Below are 23,038 nucleotides of genomic sequence, written 5' to 3'. Positions count from 1 at the left end.
CAATTATGGCTGAAGGAACTCCAAGTTTTATTTATTTTATTTTTTTTCATAAGTTTTTATTTCGGTTTCGATTCAAACTAATGCACCCAAGTCATATGGATACATGTATTTTCTTTTTTTAAATCGCAACTTTGTAATATATAAAAATCAATAGAACATTAACTATAATAATATATATGAAATCTGCAAGAATTAAAATATCATATTTAAGCATACTTTACGACCGGGCTTTACCGGGCGTTCATGCTAGCTTAGATAAATACTTTTGCAGTTTTAACAAAAAAGCTACAATAATATCAGAGCGTCTCCATATACACTGAACATCTACAGAATGCCAGCATCACTATCAGAACTTACATAAAATCGACCTGACTTAATATCACGTGTGTATCATGCATATCTAGCTGAACTTTTTAAAGACATTAAAGAGAGACATGTTTATGTTATTGAATTTCAAACAAGAGGAGTACCACACTGCCACATTATCATAATGCTGAGAGATCATGGTAAGATCAGAACAGTCTTTCATGGTACATGGTCCAACCTCAATGTAATTGTGTGATTATGTGATAAGATGTTTCTTATGTGTACTTTTTGCAATTTTCAACTACCATGAAATTTTCACGGGTTCTGCTAGTTTTTATTAAAACTGGAAAATAATTAAATTATCTTAAAGTTAACTTACAGTATTATTGTTCATTTCATCTTGTATAACAATTAGTTTTTAATGAAAAAAAATTATGGTCATGCATAGACAGCTGTTTCAACGTTTCATGGCTTATTAGTGTGGTGAGCATTTAAATCTGAAGGTTCAAAACCTGGACACTACTAACCACGACTACTACTAACCATAATCAACTAGTGTCCGATGTCTTGATATTTGAGAAAAGAACAAGTTCGCTAATTGAAGTGAAAGAAATGTAATTACAGGATGGTTTAAAAAGGTAATAAGGGGTTCAGGTTTGGGAGCAGACATGTGTGTGTGTGTGTATTGTTTAAATTTTAAAATTTTCAATTTTAAAGCTATGGCCTGAGGCTGTCCTCACCTTGCTTGAGTAGGAAGAGGTTACTCCTTCCCTAAGATACTTCAACTATTTAACCAAGTCACTTGGCATTTGGTAAGAATAATATTTTAGCTATAGGGTGCATCTTGAGGATGTTCACTATTTGAAGAACTATCCCCTTGGCCACTCTCTAGTAAGATAAATAATCTCTTATCCACAAGAAATGTCTTGATTCAAAAACCTGACAGCTGTATTTTCAAACTTCTGAAAATTGGAAAATGACAGAAAATTGCCTAAAAGTTTTTGAGGATACAAGATCGTATTATTAGTGTCTAATTTACTGTCTTTTTGATGACGGCAGATTTAGATACAAGGTTGGTTTTTAATGTGGCGAAATTAAGCCTTTAAAAAGCTCTTTGGATTAGACAAAAATTTCTTTAATCAGTGTAACCCTGGCAAAATGATAATGTCTATTTAAAAAAAAAAAAAAACTTCCTTAAGGGTGAAATGGCCATTTAGATCATTTAATGTTATCAAAGTAAACATGACTTTTAATGTTATCATGTAGTCATCATATAGGACAGGAAATGAGTCAGTATTTTTTCGAATTGAAATTTTAAATTTTGTAGACACTAACTCCATATTTGTTCTATCATTTTCTTAACTATTATTATTATTATAACAATTATTTCTCTACAAAGAGAAGAAACTTAATTTTATAGTACTCTGGAGGCTTAAAAATTTTTTTTTTTATCACAAAAGGAATTTCTCTTCTAGAGGGTGGGGGGATTTGGATTTAGCAGTACTCTTTTATTTTGTAAGTACTCAATATCTAAGATAGAGTAGGTGCGTTTAAGAAAGGAATTAACTTTGAGTTTTATTTATAATTTCTTTACATTCGGAAGGGAAATGTGTGTAAAAAAAAAAAAAAAAAAAAAGCTAAAAAAATGTGGTTTAATTAGTGCTCTGGAGGCCTCTTTCGTAAGGTATTTAAAACAAGAAGTAAACACGACTTTTAATGTTATGATGCAGTAAATCATAATAAAAGTGTTGAGTTATTCTTCATTCTTTTGAGAAACACTAATGTTACCATAAAACAGGTATGTTTAAATAGTGTTGCCCGAGATAAAGAACTTTATAGTCTTTTTTTCTTACGTTGTACACAAAAGTTTCTTGGTATTGTTCAAGAGCCATAATCATAATAATACAGGATGCCTCTGGTAAGTGGTATATTTGATGATAAAAGTGCTTAATACAATAGATTAGGCAAGTGTGTTTAAACACAACTTTTCCTGTGATAAAGAACAGTTTATAAATATAAAAGCAAAAATGTGTATGTCATTCAGTCCTCATTCAATGAGTGATGTTTCTGACAAAGGGTGAAGAAAAAGCTGCTTAAAGGTCGGTACTACTTGGTGACCAGTAGTCTGAGATGTCGGATATTTTTCTGTCTTTGTCTGTCCTTGTTGCCATGTCACTAGTAAGGGTGCTGGAGGTAAACGTTTTGTCTGGGCTGACGTTATCCGCCTGATAGTCAGGGACCCGAACCTTGGATTAACCACTAAGGAGGCTGTCCTATCAGCAGGCGCAAAGTACTGGGACTGCTGTATTGCCATTTGGTGAGTGGATCTGGACCATGCAGTAGTCTCTGGTGGGGCCTCTCGATGCCATACTAGTGGGTAATTGTTACGGCTTTACCTTTACGTGTGCTACAAATAAAAAAAAAATTCCTGTCTTTTTCTCTCTTACTTTCCCTCTCTGTACTGCTCTAACCAAGTATGCCGACCTATTCCACAAATCCCAAAACCTCAACATGAAATATCTCCAGAATAAAAACTCGATTAAACCTAGAACCCCATCTTCCAGCGTAGACCCCTACTACCAGGTCTCCTTCTCCAATATCAGGGGTCTACGTTCCAACCTTCCAGAGGTTGAAACCCAATTACAGGAGACAAAACCGGACATATTATTTCTATGTGAAACTGGAATAGGGCCGACCACTTCCCTAGATGAGTTCATAATTAATGGATACTCCAATTTAACAGCTAAATCTGACTCCCAAGATCGCCATGGGCATGGAATATGTGCCTACATTAAGGATGGCTTCCCATGTGGCAGGGATATCTCTAGAGAAGATCCTAATTTACCCTATATGTGCTTCAGGGTTGCACTTACTAACACCACTGCATTTATATTTGCCCTCTATAGGCCCCACAACAGTGGAGTTACTATCTTTAAGAGCATATCTGAGAAAATAGACCACATACTGTCTTCACATCCCTCGGCTAACATCCACATCTGTGGTGACTTCAACGTCCATAACGTGGAATGGCTGACCCATTCAAATAAGACAGATGATGAGGGGAGGTTTTGTCATGATTTTGCCATTGCTTATGACCTCACTCAGATTGTTCGCGAACCCACCCGTGTGCCCGATACACCCAATCAATATGCAAGCCTCTTAGACCTTTTTCTTTCAACTTCCCCTGAGCTATGTTCATGTACCGTTCATTCTCCTTTAGGATCCTCCGACCACTCCGTCGTATCAGTTAAGATAAAAACAAAATGTAAGAAGCCATCAGACGTACCCCTCCACCGTACTGTATACCGATACTCTATGGCTGACTGGGATAGCTTCCGTACATTCATATCTGATTTACCTCTGCACTCCATGTTTAAAAAGGAAGTGTCCTCTATAGTATCAGATCTGACCGAATGGTTAATTGTAGGCATAGACCAATTTATACCATCTAAAAAATTCCAAAAAAAACCTAACAGCCAGCCATGGTTCTCCCCAGAATGTGCTGCTGCTATCGCGCACAGAAATCACTTTTTCCATAACTACCAACGTAATAGATGCACTGAGACTAAAGCTGCTTTCAGGACTGCCAGCAACCACTGTAAAAGAGTAATAAAAAATGCAAGAGAGCTATATGCCCAGTCTGTTAAATCCAAGGTAGCTGATCAGCGGCTTGGTTCCCACCAGTTTTGGCAAATAACAAATAGGATCTTGAACAGAAGTGTGCGTTCTATCCCAACCATTATCAATGGACCAGAGGTTATCTCGTCAGCGTCAGACAAGGCCAAACTATTTGCAAAGAACTTTGCAGCTAATTCTACCCTATGCGACGAAGGCCATCAACTCCCCATATTTCCTCCTATAACACAGAACAAGCTAGGTAACATACAAATATCCGTGCATGAGGTCGCCAAGCTAATAAAAAACCTAGATTCCAGTAAAGCAACTGGCCCTGATGGCATCCCAATTATAGTGTTAAAAAAGCTTCAACCAGAACTTGCTCCCATACTTACGAAACTATTTAAGCGCTGCCTTAAGGAGAAGTGCTTTCCGACCCCCTGGAAGACCTCCTCAGTTTGCCCTGTATTTAAGAATTCAGGTGATAAATCATCTCCCTCTCAATACAGACCAATAAGTCTTCTCTGTGTTATGAGTAAGTTACTGGAATCAATATTAAATAGAGAAATAGTCAACCACCTCAGCAGGAATAACCTTCTTAGTGACACACAATATGGTTTCCGCTCTGCAAGATCTACCGCAGATGTGCTGACAGTTATATCCCACAGGATTAGTGAATCTCTTGACAAAGGCTTCCTTTCTAGGGCAATTGCTCTCGACATATCAAAGGCCTTTGACAAAGTATGGCATAAGGGTCTACTTCACAAGATTTCCAGCTACGGTATAACTGGAAATGTTTTCTCAATCATTAAATCATTTCTCTCTGATAGGCTCATAAGAGTAGTGGTAGATGGACAAACATCGGAGGCCTGCAATATAAATGCTGGAGTCCCTCAGGGGTCAATCCTGGGCCCAACTCTCTTCCTGATCTACATCAATGACCTCCCTAAACACATACTTAAATCATTCGTTGACATCTATGCTGATGACACGACCATCTACGGCAACACATCAAAGGCTGTAAATGACGAAGTTCTCTCGGATTCTCTCTCCTCTGATCTCGAGCGCGTGGTTCAGTGGGGGAAGATGTGGCTAGTTACCTTTAATGCATCCAAAACCAAACTCCTATCCTTACATCATCAACGCTCTGATCCCCAGCTGGCATCAATTGTGATGGATGGCTCTCATCTGGGTGAGGCCCCGTGTTTTGACAAGCTTCTGGGCTTGACCTTTACTCCTGATTTGAAATGGAATACGTACATCAAGTCTGTTGCCAAGGTCGCAGGAAAGATGGTGGGATCCTTCTACCGCTCCAGAAGATATCTCACTACTGATGCAATTCTCTATCTCTATAAAAGCCAAGTACGGCCAAGGATGGAATACTGTTGCCATATCTGGGCAGGAGCTGCCAAAAACAGCCTATCATGCCTTGACAGAGTACAAAATAGACTTCGTGGTTTAGTGGGGGATGCCCTTTTCTCTACCCTGCAACCCCTCTCCCACAGAAGAGACGTTGCGAGCCTATCCTTGTTTTATCGTTATTTTCATGGCAGGTGCTCGTCTGAACTCCAATCCCTGGTCCCCCCTCGCCAATCTTTCACGAAAAACACCCGTCTAGCTGAATCCACTGTGAAAAATTTCCCCCACTCTATATCTGTGCCTAAATCAAAACGCGGATTTCATGAACAAAGCTTCTTTCTTAGAACTGCACGCCTGTGGAACTCTGTTCCGTCTGCCTGCTTCCCTCCGGACTACAACTTGGATGTCTTCAAGTCTAATGTTAACAAATTCCTAATGAACTGCCCCCCTAATTAAACACTTCATAAAATCTCCTCACTAACGTGATGTACTCACAATAACCCTTATCCCTGAGTGGCTTCCGGGCCTTGATAAGTGGTGATCACTGTGTAAAAAAAAAAAAAAAAAAAAAAAAAATGTATGTATATTGGCTTTTTGTGTATGTCCGAGAAAGACTTTTTTCCAATGTCATCTCATAGGTGTCGCTTCTTCTTAAAACTTTTTATATCACATCTAAATCATATGTACAAGTTAACAATAGGGGTCGCCTGTCTATTTAATTTGCCCGACTTTCAAAAGATAAATATTCCATATATTTGGATCGCCGCATGTTGCTTTCACTTTTCAGTATAAAAACAGCAAAACTGGATTCGAACCGGATGTAAACGTCACCATCAACTATCCCGCAGTAAAGCGATTTGACTTCATTAAAAACTGCGGAATAGTGTGATGTTTGACATTTACTTTTTAATCACTCTTACATTGACTGTCGCTGTAGCGCAGGTGTTCAGGCTCAGCCTATGGGCCTCAAGGCTCCGGGTTCAAGCCAACCTGTCACCAAGCCCCCCTCCTTATTTTTTCCCCCATTTTTAAATTTGTTTTTTATCGGTTTTTTAATATTTAAACAGGGTTAGGTTTCCTTTTTGTTCTTCTTTACCCCTCCCCCACAAACACACATACCTACAAGCACTCTGGCAATGCCGGGTAACCCCCCCATCCCCGCTAGTCTTTGTATACAAGAAAAATTAGTGTCTTATTATGACAACACTAATTTTTCTTGTATATTCATGTATAATAGAGATTAGCATTTCTTTACATTCTCTTCGGAAGGGAAATGTACCGCTCACCCTCAACCCAAGACTGTACCCTAATAAACAGTCTCTGACAGCATAGATATAGCACTCTCCCCCGATACTAGCACACAAGTACATATATTTGGTGACTTCAATGTCTACCACAGTAACTGGCTTGGATTCTCTACTTACAGACGTAGCTGGTAGCACAACACATAGCTTCTCTATATCTCATTCACTATCACAGGCGGTTACATTTCCGACACCAGCAAAATCAATATGCTTCTCTCCTAGATCTATTTCTGACCACAGTTCCTGATGATTGTATAACGAATGCCCACGGCCTACTCGGGAATGCTGATCACACTGTAATAATGGTAGAAATCGCCTTAAATTCTCAACTCAAAACCAAAGACCCACTGCTCAAAACAACAAGGTATTACAGAAAGGCTGACTGGGAAGCCATCAGTGATCTCATCAGAGATGCACCATGGGGAAATCTTTTCTCTTCTAGCTGAACAGTGCGCAAATGAGACCACTGAATGTTTCAAAATTGCAATTGAAGCACATGTTCCCACACAGAAATTCTATAGCAAGCCCCACTCTCCCAATGGTTTACTTCTACTTGTGCAGCTGCCATTGCTCAAAGGCAGCATGCATACCGCAGATTCAACTGACATAAGTCCAGTTCAAACAGACAGAAGTATATAGAAGCTAGAAGTAATTGTAAGAGAGAAATAGTGACAGCTAAGACAGAATACACTGAAACCACCAGAAAACGCATCAAAGCACAGAAATTAGGAACCTGTGATTTTGGAAAATCTACAACAGTGTAGTAAATAATGGGCAGTTAACGATTCCCCTACTATCAAACAATCATGAGGTTGCTTGCACGGCAATCGAGAAGGCTAACCTACTTGCCAGTTGGTTTGCCTCAAACTTCACATTGGACCCGGCACACCACTCCTTCCCTGACTTTCCTTTGCAGACAGACGCCACACCAGATGATTTGAAAATCACCCCTTCCCAGGTATATGGTATCATAAAAAACCTAGACACCTCAAAAACATGTGGTCCTGATCTCATTCCGGCTGTGCTATTAAAAAAATGCTCCGCTGAGGTTGCCTTAACAAATCTTGCTTTCCTGACTGCTGGAAAACCGCTACTGTGGTACCAGTTTTCAAGAATTCTGGCAAAAGAATTCTGATCCATTAAATTATCACCTCATTAGCCTTCTCCCGCTTTTCACCAAAATATTTGAGTCCTTAATTAATCAAGCTCTAGTCCATCACCTTACAGCTGCTAAACTCCTGACCGACAAACAATATGGATTTAGGCAAGCCCGTTCCACAGCAGATATCCTAACTGTAATCTCTGAACGCATATACCATTCACTAAACAAAACGGGAGGGTAGAGTGGTAGCCCTTGATATATCTAAGGCTTTTGACAGGATATGGCACGATGGTCTGCTAATGAAAATTAAATCATATGGTATCACTGGAAGAATATATAATGTAATTAAATCCTTCTTAAGTAAAAGAAAAATCCAAGTTGTCCTCGACGATCGTACATCTAAACAGTATGATATAAATGCGGGAGTACCTCAGGGGTCCATCCTTGGACCTTTATTATTCCTGATATTCATAAATGACCTCCCTGATAAAATTGTTTCGGAGATGGGTATATTTGCTGATGACACGACTCTCTATAACAGGCGAGAAGGGAAAAAAATGAACGCATATCTAAGGAAATAACAAAAACACTAGAGGATGACCTCAAATCTGTAGTGGAATGGGGACAAAAATGGATGGTCACATTCAATGCTGCCAAGACTAAGCTTGTTTCTTTCAATAATTACAAGAAACCTTCTCTACCACCAATAGCAATGACCAAGAACACATTACCCAAAAGTACTTCCTTTAAGCTCCTTGGCCTAACATTTACAGGGAACTTGAAGTGGAATAGATACATTGAGAGCATTGCCAAGGTTGCTGCAAAGAAGGTGGGCTCTCTCTACCATGCTAGAAAACTACTTACACCTGAAAGTATCCTATACTTCTATAAGGCCACCATTCGCCCATGTATGGAGTACTGTTGTCACATTTGGGCTGGTGCATCTGCTACTTGTCTCTCACTCCTGGACAGGGTTCAAAAGAGAGTCGGCAACCTGATAGGTCCTGAACAGTCATCTAGGCTTCAGCCTCTGTCTCAATGACGAAATGTTGTATCCCTCTGCCTGTTCTACAAGTACTTTAATGGTGAATACTCTGACGAACTACAAGCACTTGTATCCCCTAGACGTGAATACCCCCGACAAATTCGACAAGCAGCTAAATCCCCCCCCCCTTCATAGTAGAGATCCCTAGGTGTAAGAAGCCCTTCTACTCCAATAGTTTCTATCCCAAAACTGCTAGACTTTGGAACTTCCTTCTAGGATTCTACTTTCCCAACTGTACTGACATGCAGAAGTTCAAGTGTAATGGCAATAGACATCTTGCTACTCATCTCCCTTCATAATACTCCTGCAACTTATGTCCCCGATAGTAGCCCAGAGTATTATTTTAATATTGCGGAGTATATAAGAGGCCATGAAATAAGGAATTGATTAGAAGCATGTGTTTTACTTAGTATTGTCTATGATAAAAAATTGTAAGATTGCAGTATTACTAGTGTCAGTGGTATGTGTATTAAATCTCTCTTTGTGAACATCGTTTGTTTTCATATTATTATGAAATGGCGGAAGAGACAAAAAATTAGGAATTGACCGGGAACCATTTGTTCTAATGTCCAAGATCAGTAATCATTGTTAACATTTCTCTTAATACTTTGATTTTTACCATATTTTTGACAGTGCTGTGAAGGCCTCCTTCCAAAAGTTACACTAGTATATTTGATGGTAGTGGTGGGGGGTAACCATAACTTTTCTTATACACTGTCATTGTGTGGAAGCAATAAAACTCTATCATCTTTGTAATTTGATTGTACTAGTACTATGAGGGCATCTTTACTAACTTTGCAATATTATATAGGGGTGGGAGTGTAATAGAAACTTCTGTTCTACAGGGTATTGTGTAGGAACAAATAAGTTGTCATTATCAACATGATTTCTCTTCATACTTTAATTTTAATGATGTTTTTGGCAGTGCTATGAAAGCCTTTTTACTAAGATTATAATATTTAGTAAGTGATGGCTGGTGGAGACAGCAGAAACTTTTTTCTACTTCGACCAGGAATGATAAAATCATCATTATTAACATTACTGTGTTATATTTACTAAGTAAGAGAATCTTTTGTTCTATACAGAAATATTTCAGTGCAGTAAATGTAAATTACAATATTACATTGAAATCCCTTTAGACTATTTTCATTATCAATATCATTTATTTTCATATTATTGTGAAAGCAGGTGGGAAAGAAGCAGAATTATTGGAGATCAAGAATGTCATTATGTTTAGTTCTCCTAAGCATTGTCCAAGAGCAATAATTGTAGTATTACAGTATTATATTTAAAATAGGTAGCTTAGATAAATTAATTACATTTTACACATTAATACAACAGAGAAGAATGACCAAGGCAAAGGAGAAATAGAGCTGGGGTGGGAGAAAGAGGAAGTATGTTGAAAGAGAAATGGCTAGACATAATGTTTAATTTTTTTTTTTTTTTTTTTTTTTTTTTTTTTAATCCAGGCAATGCTGGTATATAATAAAAGGATGACACATTGTAATGTGGCAAATTTTCCTTGACTTTTCGAAAATTGAGAAAACAGATAATGAAATTCAATAGATTGAGACCTTAAATATCTTTAATTTTTAGATTTTTTTATTACAACTAACATTTTCTCGATTGTTAAACTTCTAGTAAAATGACATTTTTGTCTAAAACAAATTTTGTCAAATTACCTTGCAAAATATTTACGGCATAAACTATGTCAATCTTTGAATAATTTCTTTTTATTCAGTCAGTAGTTCTTTTATATGACAGACACATCTGAAAATTAATATCTTACTTTGGTTTAAGAGCACAAATGGAGGTGGTGGTGAAATGCGTAATGACACAAATCAACAATTTAAGTTCAAATTCAGTTAATTCCTATGATGTTGGCAACCTTTCCTCCTGTATGTAGCTGATTCTAGAAAGAATCAAGGCAACCAATGCCAACAACAGAATCAAGTCAATCAAAAATGTCGTACCATGCTAATCTTACGATTTTTGCATATGAATTTTTTTTATGTCAAACCAAAATTACTTTTTAATCAACAATATAAGTGCTTTATGGTTATTTTTAAAGTTTGGAGGTCACAAAGTAAACACAGCAATATTTTCAATCTATTAATATTAGATTGAAATGGCTGTCTTGTTTACTACGTTATGACCCTTTGAAATTCAAATTTAATACTGAAACCTTAAAATCGACAATATTTTCTGGTTAGAATTTAAATGAAAAACTGAGTATTTTGATTTATTTGTGGTCCTAGAGCAATTATTTTTCACGTGTGTCCCTGTCATGTCAAAGAACTCAGTTAATGATAGTTTGCCATTTCTAAATTTGCTTCATGTGATTAAAATGTAAAACTGTTATGACAGTGGTTGTGAAAGTAGTGAATTTTTAGAAAACGTTCCTTTATTTTTTTCTAATTTGCCTTGATTTAAAGTTTCAACTAATAAAAATGATGATTGGACTTTATTTTGTTTTTGTAGCTTTTGAAAAATCCTGAACGAGAACAGGAGAAGCAAAAAGAGGAGGGCGAATTAGGGCGAGGAAAAGATGAATCAGAAAAACCAAGTAAAGAACGGGAGAAGCTACGCTTTTCCAAAGAAAACCGTGAGAAATTGAATAAACTTGATCGTCAAGGGCAGGAGAGGCTTAAATCTGGGCGCGAAGGGAGGTTTGCTGACCGCTTAAAGTATTCTAAAGATGATCGCATTTGTGATAAATCAGAAAAATTCAAATCTGGCAAAGATGATCGATCAGGTGATAAAAAAAATAACCGGGATGACAAAGCGGATCGGCAAAAACATTTGGCTGGAAGAGACAAATACAAGTAAGTTGATTCCTTTATTTTTTTGTCGGGATTATTTTCAAATATTTGTGACCTTGTGTAGCCTCATTACTAGACCCCTTCCCTCCTCAAAATCACATGTGTAGTCATTCTATGAACTTGGATTGTATATGTTCACTGCACAGGCTGCTGATCATTTGTTCATCATCCAAATTCAGTGCTCAGTTTCAACACTTAATGTTAGTGTCAATGATGTTGTTTCTGTTAGTTCTGTAGCCAATGATTTTTCCTTCCAAATATTACAAAACTTTGTGAAATTACAATGATACTTTGTGTTACTACTGAGTGACACTCATTTCTAATGAAGCACAAAATAACAAATTAGTTCACTTAAATTTTTGATTATATACAGAGGCCATCTGAAACAAGTTTTTGCTTGCCCGTCATTGAAGTACATGATTACAAGAAATAATAAAAACAACTCTTGGCATTATATAAATTTGCTGATGAGCTGCTGTTTCGCTGACGTTTTTCTATGTCTGAGTTATCTTGTTAGAAGCAGCTTTTTTCAGGGAATTAAATGCGTTCTTTTTTTGAATTAACCATTTCAAGAATTGAAATTTAGTTTTTGTCTGAAACTTAAACAAAAACTTGACTTTGATGTCAAATTAAGTTTTCAAAGGATGAACTTTTCATATTGATTTTTCACTGTTATCTGAAACATTTCAATATTTTTATCCTACAAAAAATAACTGCTAGATTTTCGATTAGCTCAAGAAGGAGAAACTAAGTTTCATTTATCTGCTTGAAACTGCAACAATCTATTATATAAAAGTCATTTTGTGTATGTTTGTGTGTGCGTGAGTTCCTTCACCATAGGTTCCAAAACAGCTGAGCCTATCTTTTGCAAATTTCACACAAAGGTAATTTATATTTCTAGCAGTATTCTTGGATATGTTTTTTACAGAAATCATCCAATAAGTATCGAAAATCAAAAAAATCCAATTTTACAAATAAACTTTCTTCTCTTATAAATAAAATGAATTTTTACAGGAGAATATTTTACATCATACTGCTACAACTTTGACTGATGTAATGTAAAATATTCCCTCGTAAAAAGTCTTCTTTTTTATCTATAAGAGAAGAAAGACTTTTTTTTTTTTTTTTGATCGTCAAGCCCTGTAAAGGTAAAAAAAATTCAGACTTTACAAAATTTTTAAATGAATCGTTCCAAGATCAAATTGTTGCAGCTTTTATATGCATTTCAAAATGTGACATATTTTTATTGATTTAAAGAATAGCTGACAAATTTTTTTATGGAAATAAGATAAAATATTGTTTAAAAAATTGCTACATTTTAAATAAATGTGTATTCATTTAAAGAATATTTAGCTGACATTTTTATGGGAGAAAAATAGTTTTGTTTCTTTTCTTTGTTTTTTGTTGATTTTTTTATTTAATTGATCTTGACAAATATTATTTCTAAAGGAATGTTATTAAGAATAAATTATATAAATTGATGTAGAAAATATCCTGGAATTTCAGAGTTTAACTCATAAAAATGCTGACGATATTCTTATGTTAACTGCACCCTCCCCTAACATACTCTTTAGACCGTTTGATCAAAATGTGCTTTTCCAAGTACCCCATTTTATTTGAATTACTTTATTGCTACCTTCTATGGTAAGTGAGTATAGGTTTATTTTCCATTGCTAAAAGTATATTTTACGCAAAAGTCTTAAAAGAATAACAAAGTTATAATGCATTTTATTTAAATAAACCTTAATTTGTCTATATTGATGTATAGTATTTAACCTCATCAAAATATACCCAACTTTTTTAATGAATAAATGAACTGAATAACAATTTTAAGTTTTATTTCAAGTTATAAATAAACTTTATAAGATTCATTTGAACAATATTAAGTATGACTGCAGACCTCACAATACTATTATGCTTCCTTTAGTCAAAATGACGTGTACTTGTATCAGAGTAATCTATTTTGTTTTACTTTATCTTCTCCTATGGCATGGCGGTATACATTTATTGTTTGCCATCAAAGGAATCCGCAACCATGATAAAAATTTCTCTAGAATTGACTAAGCTAGTTTTTGCAGTTAAGCTAAAGCGCTGTTTTTTTGTTTTTTTTTTTGGAGGGGGGGGGGCTGGATTTCAACTATGAACTAAACTTGTGACTGAGATGCAGATAAACAAAGCCTCAGATTATTTAAAAAAGTTATTTCAATTTTTAGATTAGGCTGTTTTAGGAAAAGTAATATTTTTACTTTACACAAAAAGGAAATATTTTTAAAAAAACAAAAAATGAAAATATCTGCAATCGTAATTGTTGAATAGTATTCTAAGCAGTTGGTTAACTTTGATTTGTAATAACACACGGGCGAAAAAAAGCTTTGGATAATCACAGATTTCAAGGTAGTTCTACTAAAATAGCCATATTTTTCAAACCAAAGCACTTCAAGGCTTCAAAATACTACTGTTTTGTTCGGAAATGAATATACTTTCAAATGAATTAATAAATATGAATGTACATTATATATTTTAAGAGTTTTAAGCAAATAAAGTGATAAAAATGTGAACGTCATAAAATGGCGTTTTCTGTAAGGTTTTGTAATGACCCTTCCTGTTTTCTAAAGGCCTGTACCGTGATTGTATGAAGAATTTCGTCATGAAATTTAGGAAACAATCAGAAGAGGTGTTAATCTCAATACTGTCAAGTGTCCGAAATATTTTTGACCATTTCTTTTTTTGTTGTGTTAAAAATAAGACTTTAATATGACGAGTATCGAACATTTTGAAAAAAAATTTCATCGGACACCCACTAGTAAGTAAATCATTCTTTTTATTATCTTTATCAATTAAAAGTATTATTCTATGTTGAGTAGAACCGCAGTAATTGATAATAATTTAAAAGGACCTATCCGAAAAAAATATTTCTATTTCTCGAGTTTAGTCAAATTAATTTAGTATTAGTAGCAGCAGGAGCAGCAGCTGTAGTATTAGTCATAGCACAGTATAAACAACACGCGTTCTTTAATTTTTATTCACAAACGAATTAAGAAAAACTTGAAAATATGAATATAAATGTTCTGATATGTTTAATTAGAGCTATTTTGTTATCAGAATAACATTAGTTTAGAACTATTCGGTTTTCAGAATGTATAATAACAACAATCCCAACCAATTCGGCATTATGAATCCATTATAATTTCTTACATTTCTAGTCAAATTTAAAAATATTGTTAAAAAAACAAAATAAACTTTTGTAGATATATAGCTTGCATGCACTTTTATTCATTTCATTAGTTTTGAACAGTGAATTGCAACAATGTTTTACTGCGAACAGCCACAAATGTTTTTTCAAAATCAAAAGATGTATGAAAATCATTTTTTGTATTACTATACACATAGATTTGAAAAAGTCAAAAAACAAATATATAACAAATAAATGTTATCAAAGACAAGATAAGTTACTTTTCTACCTAACTGGATATGTTTTTAGTGTTTATATTTAACGTAACATGTTTATTCAGCTCGAAAAACAGTGTTTACCGATGTATTCAAAATTTAAAATGGCGGCTGACTCTCTCTTTGAGGCGATAAGTTTGGGAAAATGAGTTATAAATAAAAAAAACTAGACAAAATACTGTTAGAAACTTGCTCAATATATGTTACCGTGACATAGGCGGATATATATTCGGCAGGTTTTTAACAATATTTTGACTAGTTTTTTATTTTTAACTCATTTTCCCAAACTTACCGTGTGAAAGAGATAGTCGGCCACCATTTTTAACTTTCCAATACATTGGTAAGCACTGTATGTTTTTCGAGCTGAATAAACATGTTACATTAAATAAAAACACTAAAAACATATCCAGTTAGGTAGAAAAGTAACTCATCTTGCTTTTGATAACATTTGTTATGTATTTGCTTTTTGATAACTTAATACAATAATACAAACTCCGTTATTTTTTTTCTACTTATTAAACGAAAGGTATTTTTACAACCTGCTCCAGCGTAGTATAAACGGCCTATGGAATAAACACCTTCAACTTCGAAAATAGAAATCAACAAATTTATGCAATTTTCTTCTAAATTTCGTAATGCAGTTTCTTATTAAATTAAAACTAAATATAACATTTGCTGACTTATTTACCTGTCGAATACACACACACATACATATATATATATATAACTTTCTGTAAGATATTTATTTGAAATTAAATTTTTGTGAAACTAAACCCCCCCCCCTCTAATATTGTTTTTGTTCTGTCAAGTCTTCAGTATGTTCACACATAATTTTCCTTAGCCCTACAATTAATTCTAAGTCCGAATGGCAACCCTCCCCATATTCTCATTGCATAGAAACCCTTTTAAAACCACACATAATCGTCTTAAAAAAAAATAAAACAAAAAGCATACAGGATTTATCTCCCATAAAAAAAAAACGGTTAACTGCCCTAAAATGCTAGAATGACTTGTAATGGGGAATTATTTTACATTAAATTCTAAAATAATTTGTTTATCGTTCATTAAAGTTTTTCATGGCATTTCATACATAATTGCCTAAAAAGGTAGAATCACATTTTGGAGGAGTGGTCAGAAGGGTTGGGTGGGGTAAAACAGGTGTTAATCTACAATAATACCAACGAAATATTGTAATATATTCATTTTTAAATAGTCCTATGTTTAGATTTAAGTTTTTTGTACATAAAGCACATTACAATTCAACTTTGAGTTCTCCAACTTCTTTTCTGTTTATGGATACATGGCATTTTTAAGGAATTGCTGCATATTTATGCACATTTACTGCAGATTATTTGGAAACCATGAACTTTGGGAGATTTTCAGTCGCATATTCTGATTCCTTGTACAAAAATACACTTATATGGTAGATTTCATTGCTTAGTCTTGTGTTTTAATAAAGATATGACATTTTTACTGAAAAAGTAGTGTAAAAAATATGACGAAACGCATATGGTCTTAAAGAGAGGAAAATATCCAAATGTGTGAGGCACAAAAATGGTCATAATTTCCTTAATTTTAATCAGATTTTTAAAATTTAAAAAGATTCTTTCTTAGCTCATCAAGCTCTTTCTATGCATACCAATATTGAAATATTTTAAGCTATTTCAAGTTTTTCATGTGTATTGCTAGTAATAATAGAAAAGAATAAATGAATCAACCATAGTTGAGAGTGACATGAACGTTCCCTTTTCATTGACTATTACAGTGCGTTATAGGAGAGGGTGCTACTCCTTTTGTTGGATTACTACACTTTGTCTTAATCGTCACCTCATAATACTTTAATAAAGAAGCATCAAGTTCCATGTTTTTGATATGACTTTACTAAGGATTTAACCCCAGTTACCTGACTAATTAACAAACCCTATTATTATCCTCTCATTAAATGAGTTAGTAAATGCCAAAGTGAACAATTCTTTGCGATTTTCATTATTTGAAGACACACACAAACACGCATATATATATATATATTTGTATTCCTGTTTGTTTGTTTGTTTGTTCACAATTGGATTAATATATACAAAACGTGTCTTTACTCTCTCATTTATTTCTATATATAGTATGATACTTGGAAAAATATACAATTAAGAGATCACTTTATTTGCATATGACATTAAGAAAATTGATTTTACTAAATAGTGGTATCTTAGTTAATGTTTTTAGCGAGAGAATTATTTTAAGTATTCTATTTAAAATTGTTATTTAATAAATTTTAAACAACAATTATATTGATAATGTATTAATTTATTGTGGAATTAATATTTCCAACAGCAACCTTTTTTTTTTTTTAACTTTTTAGAGTTATTTGCCCCTAGATGCTATCCATTAAAAAAAAAAAAAACGTTTACCAAATATCATTTGGTAATTTCATTAAGTTTCTAGCTGGAAAAATAATTCCATGTAGATAGAAAAAATGTTTGGCTTTTATTGTTTTTTTTGTTTTTTTTAAATATTAAAAAAAAAAAAAAAACACTTACGAAAAAAACTGACAAGATTTCATTTGTTTGTTTTATTTTATTCCTTACGGCAATACAGAAATCGGTAAATTTTTACTATGTAATTCAGCGTCGTTTAATACCAAAAAAAATGAAGATCTACTGCCCCCCCTTCTAAATTCCACAATTTACACTTTTTCTTTACTTTTTTTCCCATTAATTTCCTCGGTCACAAACTTAATTTTCTAATTAAAAAGGTAACTTTATATGACGTAATCCAGCGGCGTTTAAGATCTACTTTTCAGCCTGATACATTTAAACAGCCTTTATAAATATTATTAGTTTGCAGAAGTGCAAATAAGTGCAAAAAAATTAGAAATTTTGAAAAAAAAAAAAAATAACATGTTAGAGTGCGAGGGGGATCATTTTTCTATATAAATTTAACATAAAATGAGCACCCACTTTTTGGCCACCAAGCGTTCAACGAAACATGTCACCTCTAGCATTTTTTTTTAACGTTTGGCGATTGAGAGGGAGGGAAAAAACTAGGGGGGGGGGATAACATTTAAAACATAAAATAACGATAAATTTAATTATTTTTTATGAGACCATTCTCTACTTTCACCTAACAATTTAATAAACAAAACAAAGCCCAAAATATGACAAATTCGATTTTTTTTTTTCTTCTTTGGAGGACATTTTTTTGGGGGGAGGGGGATTACATTAGAAACATAAAATAACGATAAATTTAATTATTTTTATGAGACCATCCTCTACTTTCACCTAACAATTTATTAAACAAAACAAAGTAAAAATATGACAAATTCAATTTTTTTTTTTGGGGGGGGGGATTACATTAGAAACATAAAATGACAAATAAAAAGCAAATCGAAAAGCCCTCCCCCTAAAAATAGCAAATCTAAAATTTCCTTTATTTACAAAAAAAAAAAAAAAGCCAGTAAAAAAAGTGCCCTTACAAAAAATAAAGGTAAATGTGTAGTTTAGCAGCGTAAATTATTTGACAGACAAAATAATTATAAAAACTATTTATTTTTACATAAAACATTATTAGACCTAAAGGCTGAAATAAAACAAAACAAAAAAATTTATTTTTATGTTTTTTTTTATCATTTTTTATTAGACTAAATGTGCACGCCTTACACGTTTAAAATTTGGCCTTTTTTAAGTTTGGCAGATTGGATTTTATAAGGCCAAATTTGGCCTGTTTACCCTCTTTCATTACAACAAAAAAAAAAATATGGCAACCAAAAACATAGTTCACGTAAGAGTTTAAAAAGGCCAATCTGGCAAACCTGAGAAAGGCCAAATTTTAAAAGCAATATAGCGGCCTCGAATAATAAATATAAATGATAAAAAAATGATAAAAATGAAATTTTTTCTGATTTTATTTACGCTTTTGGGTCTAACAATGTGTTTTATATAAAAATAGTTTTTATATTTATTTTTGTCTGGCAAATAATTTACGCCACTAAACTGCACATTTACCAAAATAAAAAAAATAAATGCACACATTAATGTTTATAAATGTTATTATTTTAGGTTCACAAAATCATGAGCTTTTTTAGGACAGTGATCCCTTCTGCTGAAATATCTGGTGGAGAGGGTATCAGATACTTCTTTTTGGGGGCGATTACATTTATATGTTTTTATCCGTTCTTTTATTTTTGAAATTGTTGTGGGGGTATCCATGTTACGCATGATGAAAATGATTAGTATAGCAGGCGTGTTTCAAACGGAACTTCATGTCAACCCAGGCAACACTGAGTACACATGCTAGTATATATATATATATATATATATATATATATATATATATATAATATGTGTGTGTATTTAAATTATGTAGATTGAGATAACATAAAAATATAATAGAATCAGTGCAGGTAGCAGAGCATAGTTTCTTACTGATGATTAACAATTTAAAAATCAAATATAAGTTTACATGGAAATCTTAGAGAAATATATAGCGAACTTGTAACTGTCATATTAGATATTATTATTATTATTATTATTATTATTATTATAACTTATGCTTGCATATTACTGATAGTGTAATAAAAAAAGATGAAGATACAAGCATATTAATACAAGGGTAGTTCCAAAATAAAGCATTCTATTTCTTTCTTTCTTTTTTTTTTTTTTTACTCAAATAGTTAAAGAGCTACAAAGACAAGAGTGGTGCCATTAAATCGAGCAACCTCTTCTACTCTAGAATTTTATTTTTAGTCAACATTATTTTCAATGCACTTTTGACATCCATCATAGGGGTTGTTTTATTAGTCTTATTGTTAACATCTGCAACAAAAAGATAAAACTTTCAGGTCATAAATGCATGAGTTCAGTCATCATAACAATGTAATTTGCAATCCCCTCTGATCCATTCAAATGGAATTAAAAAAAAAGACATTATTTTTTAACATCCCTCATATATATATATCAACCAACTATGTAAAACTATTTTGAATTCTTTAATCAGCCAATAATATATACTTTGCTAATTCATTAATATCATCATTGAATTAGTTTACTCTCATTTCAAGCTAAACCAATATCAATTTACTAGATTTCCCGAAATTCATAATGAAACCATATTCCAGTCATTTAAAACCTTGACTCCAGAGCTTACTTTTTACTGAAATAAACTCAACTTGGCTTAAACGATAAATGCTTTTTTTTTCTTTTTTAATGTTTAATAAATAATGTGAACATTTTTTTTTAAACTGTTTTTTGAAAATAGCGCATATAAAAACTCTGAAAATATTTTTTGGGATTTTATCAACTATTTTGTTGGCATTTTGCTTTGCCAACAAACATTTTCTTTTCCATTCTCTTGTCTATGTTAATTTGTTTTCTTTCCTTCACTTAGTCGAGAAGATCGCAGTAAATGTTATCAAAATGTTAACATTAACAACAGCAATAACAACTGCCGTGAAGATAAAAAGCCGAGGCATGACAAACAGAACAAGCATGATCGGGTTGACAAATTTGACCGTCCAGAGAAACAGGATAAATATGAGCGCATGGATAGGCAGGACAAGTTTGACCGTTCTGACAAACCAGATCGCCTTGATCGGTTAGAAAGGCATGAGCGCTCAGAGAACGAAGAGTTTGAAAAGTGAGAGGGATTTTTTTTTCATATTTTTTTTTTTTTTTTTTTTTGTCAGTATATTAATGAATTGTTGTTAAATGAAGGCTTTCTTTTTCTCAAGTATTTTATTTATGCCTTTATGAGTTTGTTGTAATCAACTTTTAATAGATTAAAAAATGCTACATTACAGCTTTATCAAACATGTTTTTGATATTCCTCTTTGTGTTTTACTAAACAATGGAATGCATTTGAAGGAAGAATTCAGTTTGAAATTTTCATTCAAATACATCACATTGTCGAGGGAATACAAAGGGAATGTCCAAAATACTTTTAATGAATGTCATTATTTAAATTATTAATTTAAATTTAAGAAATTTAGCTTTAGAAAGGTCAATCAAGATATGAGATTGGCCTTTTTTAAATCCAAATTTTGTGACTTTGTCCTTTTTTGAAGCAGTTTGAACTTGAAAACTTGTATTTGACCTTTTCCAAAATGTACGAATTAAGGAAAGAACAAGCAGAATATTATATTGATTGTTGTAATCGTGTGAGAAAGGAACTCTAATTTCAATGTGCAGTTGTTCTTCAGCAAAGAAAAAAGTATGTGAAATGTTAAAACATTAACAACATCAGCAATTTATATAAACAAAAACGATTTAGCACGGTAGCATAAGTTTATAAGAGCAATTAACATCTACAATATATTTAATGTAAAATTAACGAATTTTTGGCCTATAAACATATCTGGATGTGTCGCAAAACATTTTTTTATTAATAAAATATACAATCTCTGCAATTGGTCTGATCTCCTGTAGAGAGCGACACCATTTTGGAGAATTTTTGAAGTGTTTGTTTATGTATGCAATATATTCATTTTGGAATAAAAGAATGTCAAGTTTCAACCAATCAGATTAGGCGGAATTTGGCTGGGGAGACATTATTATATATTAGTCAGGAAAGATAATGGTATCTCTATGTGTTTATGATCAAGTTAGAAAGGGTGAAACCTCATATCTGTTGAAAGTGCAGAATTCCTCCTGGTGATGACTGAGAGTGGCAGGAGGACTTCACATTTAGAGAGAAAAATAGGAACTACTTCCTCTAAAGATGATTGTGATGGTGTTGCTCCTAGGATGAAATGTAGGATTTTATTATATAACGACTAAATGTGTCTAAAATGGTGTTCTAAAATTATATGGCTAATAGTCTAGACATAATCAATTTGTATGTGGCATCTGTGGTTGCAAACCTATGGTACTTTGGTCCAGAGAGGAATTTCTGCAATCGAAATATTATGTAGGAGATAACGTTCTTATTAAATAATCAAGCACTATTGGATTTCTTTTTAGCTGAAGAAACCAAGAATTATGTACATAATGAATACCTCTGTCACATTAAGTTATGATTATAAATGCAGAAAACTGATTGAACTAGATTTTTAGAGCTAATCGATTTGTTTTCTCCTCCAAAACAGCAATTATTTGAAGATACCTAAAATTTCCATTATTAGTGTTTGTTTTATCAAAATTCACCAAAAGTTAAAAATAATGGTTATTTATGTGCAACACGTTCTGGTGATCCAAGTAAAACACTGGTTTGCTACTAAAGGAGATTGAAAATGCTTTCTATATATCCAAGAATTTTACTAGATCATATATTTAAAGGTAGATTTTGTTCAAAATCCACCAAAATTTGGTAATCTGTGTTTACTTTTATTCTATTCTTATTTAGTTCAAGAGAAGACAACTCTTGCTTTATTCTTTGTCTTTATTTGTTTAAAAAACGAAAGTCATTGCCATAAGGCCATAGATAAATCAACTTTGAAATTTATGTAACATATTCACAATCATTGTAAACATCATTTATATGTCTTATGTATATTAGATCTTTCAGAATTGAATTCGCTCTTCATCTTTCATATTTTGGCCTTTTTATGGTGGCTTTTGTCATAGTCAGTTATGAAAATAAAGAAAAATTGATCTAAAGGCATAGAACATAGAATGCAGGCAGATTTAGTCAACAAATTTGTCTTAAAATATGAGATTTGATGAAAGGTCTGCAATTTAGCAATAAAATTTCTACTAATTCATGATTAGAGACAACAAACTGAAACCGTTGCTCTATTTCTTCCCAATTATAGAGAAATGATTGATATTACTGTGTAACTTTATTCAGATACAACTCAACATATATATATATCAGCTTTTTCATGCAAATACATTGTGGTAAAGCAACCTTCAAGTGCTGAAGTATTTGTGTCAAGAACAGTGTGGAGAGAAATCTATTGACATTGTAATTACTTCATTCTCAGCTAGTCCTACTGTATTCATGCAATGATTAAAGAAAAGTAAGCAGTACTTGATTAAACTACACATTTCAGAGAAAAGCCTTTTGTTTTGGTCTGAAGAAAATGAAAAAAATTAAAAGTTGAACACAT

The 23,038-nt window shown here is 33.0% G+C and overlaps 1 protein-coding gene across 10 annotated transcripts in view; it reads left to right on the top strand.

The window, feature by feature from the left end:
- Positions 1 to 23,038, top strand: part of LOC145247343 (uncharacterized) — a 96,975-nt gene that overhangs the window by 46,154 nt on the left and 27,783 nt on the right. For all 10 annotated transcript variants that reach the window (XM_080109010.1, XM_080109009.1, XM_080109013.1 and 7 more), the window contains 2 exons: positions 11,213 to 11,556; positions 20,380 to 20,628. In XM_080109010.1, the coding sequence (XP_079965136.1) occupies positions 11,213 to 11,556; positions 20,380 to 20,628 (593 nt within the window). The remainder of the gene's footprint in view (positions 1 to 11,212; positions 11,557 to 20,379; positions 20,629 to 23,038) is intronic.

Source organism: Euprymna scolopes, chromosome 25 (genome assembly GCF_053919585.1).
Source record: "Euprymna scolopes isolate OS-2025 chromosome 25, ASM5391958v1, whole genome shotgun sequence".
Lineage (NCBI taxonomy): Eukaryota > Metazoa > Mollusca > Cephalopoda > Sepiida > Sepiolidae > Euprymna > Euprymna scolopes.
This window is presented reverse-complemented; position numbering and strand designations above follow the sequence as displayed.